This window comes from Photinus pyralis, unplaced genomic scaffold (genome assembly GCF_008802855.1).
Source record: "Photinus pyralis isolate 1611_PpyrPB1 unplaced genomic scaffold, Ppyr1.3 Ppyr1.4_LG4, whole genome shotgun sequence".
Lineage (NCBI taxonomy): Eukaryota > Metazoa > Arthropoda > Insecta > Coleoptera > Lampyridae > Photinus > Photinus pyralis.
In genome coordinates, this window is record NW_022170511.1 from 631083 (window position 1) to 646758 (window position 15676).

The following is a 15676-nucleotide window of genomic DNA, read 5'->3' on the forward strand; positions in this document are numbered from 1 at the left end:
CAAGCAAAATCGAAATACACAACTCGTCCTCTTGGGCGATTGTAACCTAAGCAATGTTGGTTGGTTTTTGAAGTCAGACAAGGTAAACCATGATTTACTACTATGTAAGCTGAACAAATACGGCATCGGTGAAAACGCGCTGAAATGTATAGAAAGTTTTCTCTGTGGGCGTAAATTTCAAAATTGTTATCAAAACAAAATCGAAACAATTTCATGTAACTTCTGCGGTACCTCAAGGAACTCATCTTGGCCCTTCACTTTTTTTAACATTCAGAAATGATATATCGTCAGTTCTATCATCAGATCACTTCCTTTTTGCTGATGACCTAAAAATCTTGAGGCTAATTAAGAACGTTCATGATGCTACATGATCTGGTACAATTGGAAAAATGGGTAGCTGCAATTGAATATCAACAAATGTTACGTTATTTGCTTTTCCAAGAAACATGTGCCGTTGGTACTAAATTACCATCTGCGTGGTGAACGACTGGTAATACTAAAATCAGTGAAATCATTCTGGATTCGAAATTGAACTTCCAACGTCATTATGACTACATTATATCGAAAGCAAGCAAGATGCTATGCCTTATTCGTCGTCACTGTAAAGACTTTAACAACGTGATAGTGATAGCACTAAAATCATTGTATTTTACCGTAGTTCGATCGCATCTTTTACTATTGTTGTTTAATTTGATCACCATACTTGACAACACTTGATACTTTAATAACTTCAACACGAAGATCGAAATATTTGCTACATCGGTCACAGTCTTGAAAAAGAAACTTGTCGACGCCTTGTCATTAGTATACATTATATTAATATAGGTATGATCATTAAAAGTGAAAACGAAATTTGACATTTTGGCTTGGTCGGTGATAGGGAATGCAATACCGAGATCGCGGGATCCCGAAATACCGGGATCCCGCAGCATTTTTGCGGGATTAATCCCGCATATAATAGGAGCGGGATCCCGCGGGATTTGCGGGACTGAGGAATTTGTGGACCAAGGGGGCAACTCTGTTTGCTTTGTTAATGAAACGCATAACGGACAAATTATTACTTTAGAAGTTCACTTTTTTGTGCTTTACAGGTGATTTTTTTGAGTTCTAAGTTAGGATAAAGGTATCTACTTTGTTGTTGAACATTGTGATAATTAGCGATTTATTTTAATACAGAAGTTAACCACAAAATTGCTTATTTGCCAATTTATTTAAAATTTTGCGGGATCCCGCAAATACCGGGATCCCGCGGGATTAACATCTAACGATCCCGCAAATACCGGGATTGAGATTTTGCTGCGGGATTGCATTCCCTAGTCGGTGATATCTCATCTATTTCCAAAGATTTTTCTAAAATCTCAAATGCGGTTTTTTAGCCACAAATAGAGACAACTTGCCCCCAGTTAAGCTACACTGCATCTCTTACCGTTACCCCGAATTTGAACCACCCTATACACTCGAATGTCATTTGTTGTGTGTGGTGGGGATTTATCACTTTAGTGAAGAGAAACAAATAAAAATCGCCGTCAAATATGTTCCCCTGGATAGTCATACGTTGAGTGAAAGCCGTATGAGGATATCACAGTTCGTGCTGTAATTATCAAGGGTGCAAATGCACTAATTTACTGTCGGCGCGGGCGTTCAAAGTATGTAGCCCTAAATTTGAGCCTTAATAAAAATAACAGTTCAACAGATTTGAATGGCATTTCACACGAATACTCTAGAAAGCGTTGGAGATTTCCATAAACAAATTTTGGAGTTGGCTTTTTTGGGATTATTAATTTAAAACTACTACCATTTCCAATAATTTCAATATTTTATTTTTCTGGTGCCCGTTTAATTGCACCTTGTAAAAAAGGGCGCTTTTCTGTGTTTCCACGTAAACTTCAGAGGCATCCTATAACGAAATAAAAACCACCCGATCAATTATTAATTTTAAGTAAGTTGTTAACTGAACCTTTTCCAACATTTGTGGTGGTTCATTTCAAAATTGTATTAGAAGGAATTAAGATAATTATGATTTCGACACCATAAATGCACTATTTTGGAAATTTTGCCAATGCCTCTTAAAAGACTTAATTGACATTATACTAAAATTTATGTTCAGGGTTCTGGGTAAACCTAGAACAACATAGAAAGCGTTGGAGATTTCCATAAACAAACTATTGAGGTGAGTTTAATATAGGTAGTAAGTTATCTAAGATTGACTGATCAATGTACCTAACACTACTATTACCAATAATTTCCATAGTTTATTTTTCTGTCGCAAAATATTTACACCAAGAAATAGATCAGGCTTAAATTACACATGCCATAAATTACATAGGTATCCAATTTAAAGAACTTACTGAAGCCTTTCGAATGAAACTTGAAAGGGTTACTCTAAATGATGGATCCAACTTTAAAAATTGGTACAAATTTAAAATGAACATTCTATCAACGAAAAAAATGAACTTTCAAACGCCTTTTTTTAATCTATAGATGCGCTGTCAGTTGTGAGTGCGATGGCTACTGTGGAGCACAAGTACAGCAAGAACCAATTCGGTATTGAACCACTAACCAGAAAAAGCATAAGCCGTTGGTTTAAGAATTTAAAGATAGTGGATATGCCTGTGTAATAACACTCAGTAACAGATAGCTGTTTGAAGTGCAGATAAAAGAAGTGGATTTTATCTTTTATGGGATTCTCGACGAAAGGACTGTTCTCCACCAACTAACGCCCTTCTTTCTCCCCCCTTATCAAAATACGGAGGTAGGGGAACTGGTTTTATCCCTCATGGTACTCTAATAAGGTCTCGATAAAATGAATTAATTTCTACCAACCATACTCCTCCTAATTATTGGACATGGTTTCGCACTTTCATTAACATTCAACGGCGAATCTAACAATATGACTGAAGCTCGTGCAACACAAATAGGCGTTGCATTTGAAAAACAAAAGTTGCATCAATTTCCTTCGTGTGAGATCGAAGGGAATTTTCAAAACGGCCCTTACTTAAAAAACATGCCTCGTACTACTCGCTCTTGGAAAAACGGTCATCCCACTATATTATAGGTATATTTGACGAAAAATATTTGCAAAGGAATGTACAGGATGATTCAAAAATGAGTTCACAACGTTGAAAATTCATATAAATTTATTGAAAGTAGCTACAGAGCTCAAGGGGACCAGCTTTACCGTACTTGGCAGGTTTGTTGTCACGAACTTGCTACCTACTAGCTAACTACACGACTCAAGACCTGATAACATTAAAGCCAGCTCTGTAGGTCCTGTCAATGAATTTATATAAATTTGTAAGAAACCCTCATAAGGTAAACGTATTGTGTAGGTTTCAAGGCGAATTTTATCAACTTTAGCCACGTGCATCCATTTTAATGTAAAAGCACTACAGAAAATTCTGCTTAACGAAAATTAAATAACTTTAATGACCCATAAACATATCTAAAATTCTCAAAAGGACATGAAGGTCTGTTACATGCTCAAAGGCTATACAGGACAATAAAAACTCATGGAGTGAAAACATTTGAAGAAGTCTAATAGAGCCTCTTAACGCCTTCAATGAATCGCCCTGTACATAAGGCATAGTCGATCATATTGTATTGTTTTGATATAATATTTAAGAAAGGATGTAAAAGAGAAACACCGGACCTCTACCTCCTTAATAATTAGAATATCATGAAGGGTAGAACGTATGTTTCACAACAATATTTTATTTTATCATCATTCTCAAGTTAGGCATATTTTCTTTTGGTGCCGTAGACAAATGCATTTTTTACATACAGGGTGGTGCCTAGCGCAACGCAGCATAGGGATTTCAATGGTAATTTCTTTATAGTCAATTACTAGCTCCCCTAATTATTTTAGGGCAAAAGTCTAAATAAGTTTTTTTTTAGAGAAAAAAATACTGCATCTGTTCATACTTTTAGTTATAATTTTCCATTTTTCAAAACCGTAGAAATCGACAAAATAAAAAATTAAATTTTTATAAATCAGTGATGCTTTGGAATCTTTTAACAAACTACAAGCGCATCGCATCTAAGTTATTGTTGTTTGACGTCGAACGATTTTCATATTTAATTCTGTTACAACTATCCGATGCAAGAAAAAGCGGCAATTGGGTAATGTTTTTTTAGAGAATGTATGCTGCATCTGCATCAGATATAATTTGTTTATCAGAGAGAATCAGAGTACCTCCATAATCGAAGAAAAAAAACTGATTTGAAGCAGATTTGTTCCTAAACTTATATTCAGATTTTCCGCTACTGCAGCCAAAACGTTGAATGTATTGTCGTTTTCCTGATGGTTTTGACGGACATTTTGAACGTTATTGCACTTGCAGTTCTTTAACTAATTTATAAACAAGTATAAACTTAATATATAGGTCAAAGGCAAATAATGAAACATGATCGCTATTTTTTTAGGTAATTCCAAGGCATATCTGATTTATTGTAAAATGAACCTTTTTATTTTTTTCTCTAAAAAAAACTTATTTAGACTTTTGCTCTAAAATAATTAGGGGAGCTAGTAATTGACTATAACGAAATTACCATTGAAATCCCTATGCTGCGTCGCGCTAGACACCACCCGGTATAGCACAGCTGTACCTGGTTTTTCGATTTCGCTTCTAGGACAGAATGTGCATCAGTGCATCTATCAATAGTAGGTAGTAGCCAGTCTTGTTGGTATTGTATTGGATATTTTTAATACATGACAAATAGTTTCTGGAAGTTCACGCCTCAAAGTCGGACATTCCAAACGACATTCCATTTGAGATCAAATCATGTGTCAGTTTTTTCAAGTAAGCCCTTCTGTTGGGAACAATTTCTTTTTCCGGCGCATCAGAACCACTTAAAAAGATCATCGAGTTATACCCCACAATATTTAGCAAATGTAGCTCAGTGGTATTTGGTTCATCACCTGTTTGAGGAATTGTTGAAACCATTCCCTTTCTTTTCAATTTTGGGGGACAATATCATAAAAGTGTAATTTGTTCACTATAGCAAAACATAGAGCAATTTATTTGCCTGTCCATGTGCTTCAAAAATAATGAAGGAATTTCTTTTTTGTTTCGCCTCATGGTACCAACGATGGTAATCTTCTTGTCTGAAGGAATTTTAGCCGTCTCTATAGATGTGAACAAGTTATCCATTGTCAAATTACTGTTAGTTCCTTGAAACCAAGAGGTAAGTTTCTCGCAATAATACTGGGATGCAGGAATACCACGAGGTGTGGAGTCCTTGCGTATACCTATAAACTTCAGCATCACAACACAATTTTAATTCCATATTTATCGGGTTTTGAAGGTATGTACAATTTTAACGGACATTTGCCTCGGAATGCAACCAACTGTTCATCAATTGTAGTGTATTGCGAGGGTACATATGGGGTCTTCATTTTGTTATGAATCTTTCAAACACTTCTTGGAATATTACAAGTTTGTCTGTCTCTCTTCTTTGAGCTCTGGTGTCTTTATATCGAACCGGAGACAATTTACTAAAACTCGAAATTGTGTTGCTGGCATTGTTGCCCGAAATATTGGTACGCCACTGTATTTATCAAAAAATTATTTGGTTAATACTCCTTTCCTCTTCATTACTCCAGAACAATAAAATATTCCAAACAGAGTCTGGATTTCAATATTACCCATTTGGGGGAGTTTTTGGGGTGACGGCCCAACGCCTCGGCGCTGGGGTTTGAGAGGGTATTTAGACCCTTAAAACAAAGCACCTTGTCTCTAATGTGTTGAACGTTATCCATGTAAAACCATGGATAGTCCCTGTGCTAAGAGCGAAGTTGATGGACAAATGTAGTAACGCAATTTCCCTTTGTGTGCGTTAAAAGGCAAGGGTGTCCAATTTAGGGATTCTGATAATAGAAAACGGGGTGGGAAATTTTCTAACTTCGTCTTGCTGGTAAAACTTTGCGTGTGTACAACGTAAACTGTCCCTATACTAATGAAATAGCCAAATAGGTAGTTTTAATTGTTAAAGTCGTTAAGTTTAAAGAAACACGCATTGACGCATTACCTACATTAGTTGGCAACGATTTTTTGTGTTACTACCTTTTTTGTAGGAAAAAGTTCTATATCATATAGAAGTAATCACAAGAACTACGGCGGTAAACCAACGTTCCGATATATTTCAAATCTTCTGGTGATCAGTGAGCATTTCCATGTTATAGCAGTCGATATTTGAAGGTTGGTGAGTCTTGCGAATCACCCTGTATAACTACAAGCTACTTTAGTAATAGTAGTTTCGTCTCTTCAACTCATAAACAAAAGTGTACCATTGTTGCCCTTGCCACACTATAGTTAGGTCATGTACGAGAACATACAAAATGACCTATCAAAAAACTATTTTCTGTTTTTCCGTGCGAAAAAAATGACACAATCAGGCCCTGGATCTTTGAGTTTGAGCGTTTGATTGATTGGTTTCGAAAAACGTTGTATGCCTTCAAACATACATCCATACATTGTCATGAACGTTTTCCAATTAAAACAAAGAGCGTGTTTATAACCATCACTGCGATGTGGGGTGTTTTGGAAACTAAACGACCAAAACTGAAGGAAACTTCAATATGTGATACCCGTAAACGATTTCAATGAACGACATTGTACGAATATCTCCGGTAACCCGGTAAATTCAGTGACATAGGACAAGTGCAATTAGAGTCAACAAAACTCTTATCGCAAAGGAGGTCATATTGTAATGAAAATCCAATTTTCTGCATAATTTCCTTGCCTTTTTAAAAATATTTGAAAAAGCATATATAAATATGTATAAACGGCGCAATTTACAGGATCAATTTAATACCAGAACTAAACCGTAACGAAAGCGCTTTTTACCGCCCGCACGTTAGTACGGGAGGTATTGGATTGGGGTAAAATATGACCCCCACTTTATTAAGGGAAATACGGGTTTTGAAGCACCAGTAATCCGAATCAAACAAACAAACAAAATCTCGATTACGTCGATCCGTCTGTCTGTCTGTACTCTAATCGATTGAACTGATTGGAACCAAATTTGTGATTATGAAATTTTATGCTTAAATTCCTCCATATCTCCGTATAATGACACGTGCTTTCATTGTCTATATCACTCCAATTCCTCTTTAAAATGGTTAAAAAATAGCAAATATAGGGATTAATAAGATTTTTAATGAACACGTTTATTTATGATTTTCTATTGCGGCTATCGATTTCGACCAGTGGTCATCTTCAGACCGAGCGATAATATATATGGTGTTAATCTAACAGTGTATGTGATGATGTTATCTTACAATCAATGATAGAGTGAAAGATGCCTGTAAGATAACATCATCACATACACTGTTAGATTAACACCATATATATATCGGCCTGAAGATGACCATTAGTCGAAATCGATAGCCGCAATACAAAATCATAAATAAACGTGTTCATAAAAATCTTATTAATCCCTATATTTACTTATACAACACGTTTCATAGATGGAACAATACATCCTACTAAAAAAATAGGTACCATGTTACTATTAACCAAAAAGAAAGTTTACCAAGCTATAACTGTTGCCACTGCTGCCGCCATCACTAAATAACACTTTACAAAATTAATCATAAGATGACCGGTCAAAACCAAAAAAATAAAAAAAGTATCCACCCCTAGTTACGTTCACTGTTTTTACAATTAAACTGATTCTTCCATTTGCTTGTTACGTTTGTTTTAGTATCTATAATGAGTATAACTTGATTTCTCTTTGTGTGTCACTATCAAGGGACCATTTGTTAATGATCCTTCGACCATTTGCTAATGATCATTCCCGCTCGACTTGCCACTGATGAAGAAAATTCACTCTCAATGTCAATGTTAATGTCGCTGTCTCCAGTTACGTAAGCTACACGAATATGCTGAAACTATGAGTACGCTAAATCCTTCTCGTACTGCTCCAAATTTTTCTTGCCATTCTATCAATCTATGAGGTCACTAGTAAAATTGCGATATATAACTAACACTGCATTTGTACGTGTATAGGTTTGATGTTCTCGTGAATGGGGGAGGGGCAGTCACATTACAATTTCAAAGATCTCCCTTTCGACCATTAACCAGAACGGTTTTTGTACCATGGAATCAAATTGTTGTTCTCGCACCTGTTCGCATGGAACTGAGCGAAGACTCGCATCCCGATAACGTGCACTCAAGGTAGCTATAAAGCACTGCGAATTCTAGATTTAATCTGCTATGTTTAGTTTCCTCACCAGAAACCCAGCTATTAATTTCCCAGGAGTTTCTCGGTCATTTTTCGATATGAACGGAGGATTTCCCGAATCATGTGATGATCACGATTCTGAGTTGCTCAAGCCCGTTATAACGGGAACTTGGATGCCTGATGCGGTCGGTGGGCTGCCTGGGCGAAGCGTTATCTTCGCCGAAACGCAAATTGTGCAAGAATCAATTCCGATACCCGGTTCAGAATTGCATTTGATGTACAGAAGCTCGCAAGCTGCCGGTTATTACAGCACAGTGCATATGAGATTAACGGGGGCGACCATACCAAAAACGTTAACGCACGTACACGTGAGAGTGGAAGTCGAAGGATCCTTGCACGTGAAAACGTACGAAGCCGATCCCAATCTTACCCATACGTTTCCGTGGAATAAAAGAAACGTGTACAAGCAGAAAGTTTATGGTATTGCGCAGGCTAAAATATCTATAGGGTATGAGCACTCCACGTGCCTAGAGCCCGTATGGGAGACTCAAACGGCAACTTTGCAAGGTTTTGATGTCGATATATCGGACATCGGAGGCTGGGGGTTAGATATTCACCACCATTACAATTTTCACGAAGGAATTCTACAAAAAGGTGACGGTTCCACGCTTCATCTTAAAGAATACCCCCGCATGGTCCAGGTCATCATGGGGACCGGTCTGCAAAGATCGCTAGATTGTCCCGATCAATGTGGCGGCCCGGCGAAAGACGCCAAACTACTTACACCGGTAGCCTTGGCCAGTGGTCCAGACGGTAGTATATACGTTGGCGATTTTAATTTAGTAAGAAGGATAACGCCTGAAGGTAATGTTTACACCGTCCTACAATTAAGGTAAATGTCACTGTTATGGAAATAGCGTACTAGTAGGTACCATTTTAGGGCAACGCAGGTGGCGTACCAATATTATTTGGCTGTGTCTCCAGCCGATGGGCATTTGTACATCTCGGACCCAGAAAAACATCAAATTCTTAAGGTAATAACATTAGAGCCGATCGAAGATCCGAGCATCAATATTGAACCGGTAGGTACCGAAACAACGGGGCTTACGCCATTTCTGCATCGCTACAATCTTGCAGGTTGTTGGCAATGGGGAGAGGTGTATACCAGGTGACGATAGCCAGTGTGGTGACGAAGGGCCTGCGAAGCATTCCCGGTTAGCTCATCCAAAAGGTATAGCCATTGCAGCGGATAAGACGATGTATATCGCAGACGGTACGAATATCCGAGCTGTAGATCCTAGAGGAATGATACATACACTGGTGGGTAATCACGGTCACCAAAATCAATGGATCCCAACTCCATGTTCCGGATCAATCCCTGCATCTCAAGTAAGATCGTCTCATGTACGACTTTCGTGTGATAATTTCTTTCCAGACACAATTGCAATGGCCCACCGGTCTCTCACTGAGCCCATTAGACGGTTCGCTTCATTTCATTGATGATCGTCTTGTTCTGAAGTTAACAGCAGATATGAAAATTAAAGTTGTCGCTGGAACGCCTCTCCATTGTCACACGAAGGACGACAACTCTACGCATTTATCGAACGAGAATATTTTGGGGACGGTGCTTTCACTCGCGTTTTCACCAACTGGAGACCTGTACATTGCCGAAAGCGATAATCGGCGATTAAATTTCGTACGTGTTGTCGACACGGCTGGCCGAGTTACTCACTTTGCCGGAAAAACTCAGGACAAATTGAAAAGCAACTGCGAGTGTAACGCCAGTATTACAACGGCGAACCCTAGAATTACCCACGACTTGCCCACGGCTTGCATTTGTGGATCCACTGAAGAAACAACAAGCAACGCGGAAACACTTCTCTCCTCCAACGCGCGTTTCCAAGCAATTTCCGCACTAACGGTTTCTCCAAATGGCGTTTTACACATCGCCGATCAAGGCTCTTTGCACATTTTAGCTTTGCAACACTATCTACCCTCTCACGACGAAAATGGCGAATTTCACATACCCTACCCTCCAGCTGGCGAGGTCTACGTCTTCAATCGCTACGGCCAGCACGTCGCGACCAGAGATTTAGCATCCGCCAAGACTCGCTATTCATTCCTCTACTCCAAGAATACAAGCTTCGGCAAGCTATCAACTATTACTGACAGCTCCGGTAACAAAATTCAATTTCTGAGAGATTACAGTAACGCAGTTAGCTCAATTGAAAATACACAAGACCATAAATCTGAACTGAAAATCTCAGGAGTTGGATATCTGGTGAAACTGTCTGAGAAAGGGCGTTCGGAGATTGAATTAGATTACGATATGAACACGGGACTGCTGACCAGCCGGTCTGGAGGAGGTGAAACATTTATGTATCAATACGACTGGTTAGGCAGAACAGTTGGTGTCATTTTGCCGAGTGGAGAAACTCTCCAATTGAAATCTGGGTTAACGGTAGGGGAAAGTTTTGAAGTCGACATCAGTACACCACCCACCAAGTTTCTTATTACCGGAAAGGCTTCCAAGAAAATTGCTTTGATTGACCGTAAGTAATAGCTTTTGTATTCCATTGTACTCGAATACAATTTTTCAGAGTTGGAAACGACAGAAGCGATCACTTTTATTAATTCGAGTGTAATGATCAATTCCGCATGGGGTGGCCAGTTGCAAGTTGCGGCGTTGGCGAGGCATCCACTTTTAGAAGCGGCGCTTCCGGTTGAAGCGGAAATGTTGCCAATTTGGTCACAGCAGACGAGCACTTTCGGCGATGGTTTGCAAAATTTTATGTACACCAAGTTTTCGTTAGTGGGCGACGTTAGGAATCCGCAGCAAACTTTAAATCGCGAGATATTCGTAAATCATTCCAAGGCTCTCGGTATTGAGTTCAATCAATTTACTAGCAAGGAAATTTTTTATGATCACGATCAACAAACACTACTAGCTGTCACTTACGATCCCGCCGGTCTCCCACAATCGTACGTTCCCACCAAAGGAGCGGTAATGGTCAATATTTCTTACGATGGGTTTAACCGAATTGATGGGTGGAAGTGGGGGGTTTCTGAGCTAAAGTACAGTTACGATCGCCATGGTCTCCTGTCGGAAATAACAAGCTCGCAGGATGGTACCCAAATGTTCAACTACAATGACTGGAACATGCTTTCTAAAATAACGCTTGCCAGCCAACGTAGCTTTCTGTTAAGCTATGACGATGATGGTGGTTTGAGGCACGTCACTCTTCCAAGCGGTACCAAACATTCATTCAGCCTTCAATCTTCCCTTGGGTTTTTACGCGCCACCTACACTCCCCCTGGAAGCAACAGAGCGTTCCTGCAGCACTTCTCGCACACTGGCTTACTGCTCCAAACCGTTTATCCAGGTGATGGCGCTCGAGTCGTCTATCGATACACACCAAATGGTCGTATTAGCGAGACAGTGCATGGTGATGGAAAAACGCTCTACCATTATTCTGCTGAATCCGGACTTCCAAGTCAAGTTTTACACACGGAACCCGATGTGGAGTACCGATGGGATTATCAGTATGTGGGCGGTCTTCTAATGGAAGAACGAATCGACTTTAGTGCCAAATCGGGCCTTAGCAATGCGAAGTTTATGTACGACTATGATAATAACTACAGATTGACGAACGTCCAGGGAAGGATCGGTGGACAAAACTTGCCCCAATATAATATCGCATACAATTATAAAACTGGATCTCTGGAAACGATCGGGCCATTTAAAATTAATAAACCGCGATTTAATGAAACGAATGTCCACGATGGAACCGCCTTGTTTTCGCGAACCACCGATCCCCAGTTTTTGGAGACGCAGGTTGCGTTGACTATTCATGGCATGGAAGTGTTTCGAATGGAGTTTAGTCATGATATGCATGGGTAAGTTATTATTGATGCCCTCGGAAATGAATAAAATAAATTTTCCAGACGAATTGCTCAAACACGAACTTATACCAGAAATGTGGGAGTCAATAAGTACACTAACATAAAGAATTACACTTGGGACTGCGATGGCCAGCTATCGGGCGTGGAAGCACAAGAACCTTGGGGGTTTCGATATGATGACAACGGAAATATGCTTGCCTTAACATACAGGTTTGTTGAATTGTTTAATACTTCATTCGACATTTTTCCTGCAGAGGTAATACGATACCAATGGAATACAATAACATGGACAGAATTATAAAATTCGGAGAAGGGCAATACAAATACGACAACAGAGGGTCGGTAGTTCAGAACGCCCGAGAGGAAAAATTTCACTACAACGCCAAAGGTTTACTAGTGCGAGCCACTAAAAGAGGAAGATTCGACGTTCGCTACTTTTACGATCATATGGACCGGTACTATTTATATATAGGTACCCAATTCGATTTGATCGTAACGGTTTTGTTCTTCCAGGCTCATCACCCGAAAAGACAACTATGGCAATGTGACCCAATTTTTCTACAACAATCAGCAACATCCACGGGAAGTTAGTCAAATTTACTCTCCTAGAGATGGGAAATTAATGTCGCTGGTTTATGATGATAGAGGGCATTTAATTTATGCGCAGGTATGGTCGTAGTTTGCAGCCAGTTTAAGTTTCATTCTTTTCCGATAGGTTTACCGTCACAAGTATTACATCGCTACCGATCAATGCGGAACACCCATCATGATTTTCAATCAATATGGCGAGGGAATCAGAGAAATAATGAGGTCGCCCTATGGACACATTGTTTACGATTCAAATCCGTACTTATATTTACCAGTTGATTTTTGCGGTGGCCTTTTAGATCAGGTAAGTTTTGTCGGTACTATTTATTTTTACTTCCTTGGACTCTGCATAAAGACCTTTTATTCAACGATATCTCAGTACCTCCACATCTAATACCATCATGTATCTCTACACTGTAATATGCATTTACTTACACAATTCTCATAATCATCCCAGAAATTCTCCTCGACTCCTTGTCTGTCGAAAATTTTGGAGTAAGTACATAAATTGTTGTTGACATTTCTGGGGGAATTAAGGTAAATAAAATAATTTTTTTACAAAATGGGAAAGGACATGCCAAAAGCCTATGTTTTTGCAAGCTTTGGGATTCTTGGATCCCAGGATTCGTTTAGAAACATTCTTCCTTGTGGTCCGCTCTTCACACCTTAACTGAACTCAATTAAACACTCGTTTCAACGAAATTTTTTGTTGAAATGAAACAGATTTATTCAGAAGATTCCTATACTAACTTCCGTCAGTCGTCCAATGTCACGCGGTTTGACCGGTTTTTACACCATAGTGCTATCGTTAGCGTTTGAACACACCATTGAATAGAAAATTAAATTTTAATTTTGTTCAAAGGTAACATCGCTAGTGCATATGACAAATGGTAAGATATACGACCCGTTGATCGGACAGTGGATGTCGCCACTCTGGGAAAACGTCTTGGAACGAGTGGCCATGCCCACTCATTTACATTTATATCGACTAAATGGGAACGATCCAATTAACACGAGGCAGACGCGCGATCCTCCACTGGGTAACTTTTTTCGAGCATGTGCAATTATTACGACGTACTTTTGCAGACCATCTGAGTTGGCTTAGGTATATGGGGTACGATCTGAAAAATCTAGCACCGCAGCTGTATCCTGAGAGTTTTCCCGGTGGGTCAATGCCACCGATCCTTACAAAACCTCCAACTTTCTGGAGTCCGTCCCGAGACGCTTTAAGAACTCAGCTTAGTTTACCAAGCGCCTCGGTAAATGTTCAGTCAGGTTTCCTGGCTCGCTTAAATAGCCGTAAAATGACGGAAGCGAGACGACTGTCGGCACCTCCAAGATCGGCGTTAAAAACTGACGTAATGGACTTAATTCCGAAAAAGATCGGGGTGGCCTCGGATCCTCCTTTCGGAAAAGGTATTCTTGTGTCGAGGTCGCACGAAGGTCGCGCGATTGTTTCCAGTGTTCCAGCGGCCAATGCGATTTATCGAGATGTCTACACGTCAGTCTTTAACCGATCTTTTCTTCTACCCTTTTCGTTTGTTGTACACAATGCTCAGCAGGACGCGTTTTACTTCGTAAAAGAAGAAACGTGGAAAATCAACGACGACAAGGGGCAACTGAAGAGGCTACAAGGACAGGTAAACGCCACCTTTCACGAAATAACGAAAGAGAACGGAAGCGGTAACAATTATTTCGACGTAAAAATCCATGGAATGAATGCGGTAGTCAATTTGAGGTACGGTACGAACTTAGAAAAAGAAAGGCAGCGCCTACTGCATCACGCGAAATTGTCGGCGATTCGAAAAGCTTGGCATAAAGAGAAAGAGATGATAAAAAGTGGATTCTTTGGTAGCATAGATTGGTCCGCGAACGAAATTGAAGAGATAATGAAGCTGGGGTATGCCTCAATTTATGATGGTGAGTACATACACGACGTGCAGCAGTACCCGGAGCTCGCGGAGGATCCCTATAATATAAGGTTTGTGAAAAAACTTAACGACTCTTCAAAAAAACGAAGAAAGAAACGAGAAGCCAAAGTGTGCCAGCATCATTGGTGGCTAACATGGAGTAAATACGTCTGCTAGTGTATTAAACTTTTTAACAGACTAACAGAAGAAACTATTTTCAATTAACTAAGTGTGATGTACCAAGAATAAGCTTATTTAATCTATGAGACATTTTATACAAAATACCAAAGTCTATTTGTGTATTCAGAGATGCCAAAATGTATATTATTTATTTAACGATATGTTACCTATATGTATGTGATTTTTATCTGGTGCTGATGTTTAGCAAGTTTTTTACACGTAAGTTTTAAAATATTGACTGAATTATTAGTTTAAATATTAGCACCAGAAGTTCGTGTAAATATATGCATCATTATTATTAGTCATTGAATGAGAGAAATTAAATAAAGGTAGGAGCAACGATCCTATACAACTAACAATAAAAGCGAAACAGTGAACGAAAGGAAACAGTTAGAATGAGCGCCATATAGAAATATCAAAAATGAAATTGTAAATATAGTCCAGTTATAAAATTTTTAATAATTTTAATTAACCGAACGAATTTATCCTAGATAGGCAATGAACAAAATTACTAATACATGTTGTGTTGCTTTACTTAAGATATCATTGTGACTGATCTATGTTTATATTAGAAATATGCAGATTATCAGCTGTGTACCTTGCAAAAAGTATAAAGCCATGCCACGTTCCAAAGGGTTTATTTTTTACTACTCAGATGTTATATTTTTACCTGCCTGCATGTAGCAAAATTTTGTGTGCTGTTGTTACAGAGTATGTTTCACAATGTACTGATTTAATGTTATTGTAATTTATCTACTGTATGTTATTCACTGATTTACATACCTACCTATGTATCTGCTGAAACATAAATTTCTACTTCCTAATTGAACAGTGCAGAGTCTCAGTTAACTTTTACTCTTCATTGCATTTACATAGAAATTAAATAGGAAGGTAAAATATATTACTTTGCT

General features: G+C 38.9%; 1 protein-coding gene across 7 annotated transcripts in view; it reads left to right on the forward strand.

Moving 5' to 3' along the window:
* LOC116169900 (teneurin-a) overlaps window positions 1-15172 on the forward strand; it is a 310461-nt gene extending 295289 nt beyond the window's left edge. For all 7 annotated transcript variants that reach the window (XM_031486097.1, XM_031486099.1, XM_031486100.1 and 4 more), the window contains 12 exons: window positions 8010-8177; window positions 8225-9076; window positions 9125-9266; window positions 9322-9573; window positions 9620-10736; window positions 10785-12081; window positions 12130-12297; window positions 12342-12542; window positions 12601-12754; window positions 12803-12979; window positions 13538-13715; window positions 13762-15172. In XM_031486097.1, the coding sequence (XP_031341957.1) occupies window positions 8010-8177; window positions 8225-9076; window positions 9125-9266; window positions 9322-9573; window positions 9620-10736; window positions 10785-12081; window positions 12130-12297; window positions 12342-12542; window positions 12601-12754; window positions 12803-12979; window positions 13538-13715; window positions 13762-14762 (5707 nt within the window). In that variant the 3' untranslated portion in view covers window positions 14763-15172. The remainder of the gene's footprint in view (window positions 1-8009; window positions 8178-8224; window positions 9077-9124; window positions 9267-9321; window positions 9574-9619; window positions 10737-10784; window positions 12082-12129; window positions 12298-12341; window positions 12543-12600; window positions 12755-12802; window positions 12980-13537; window positions 13716-13761) is intronic.
* Window positions 15173-15676: the final 504 nt, after the last annotated feature.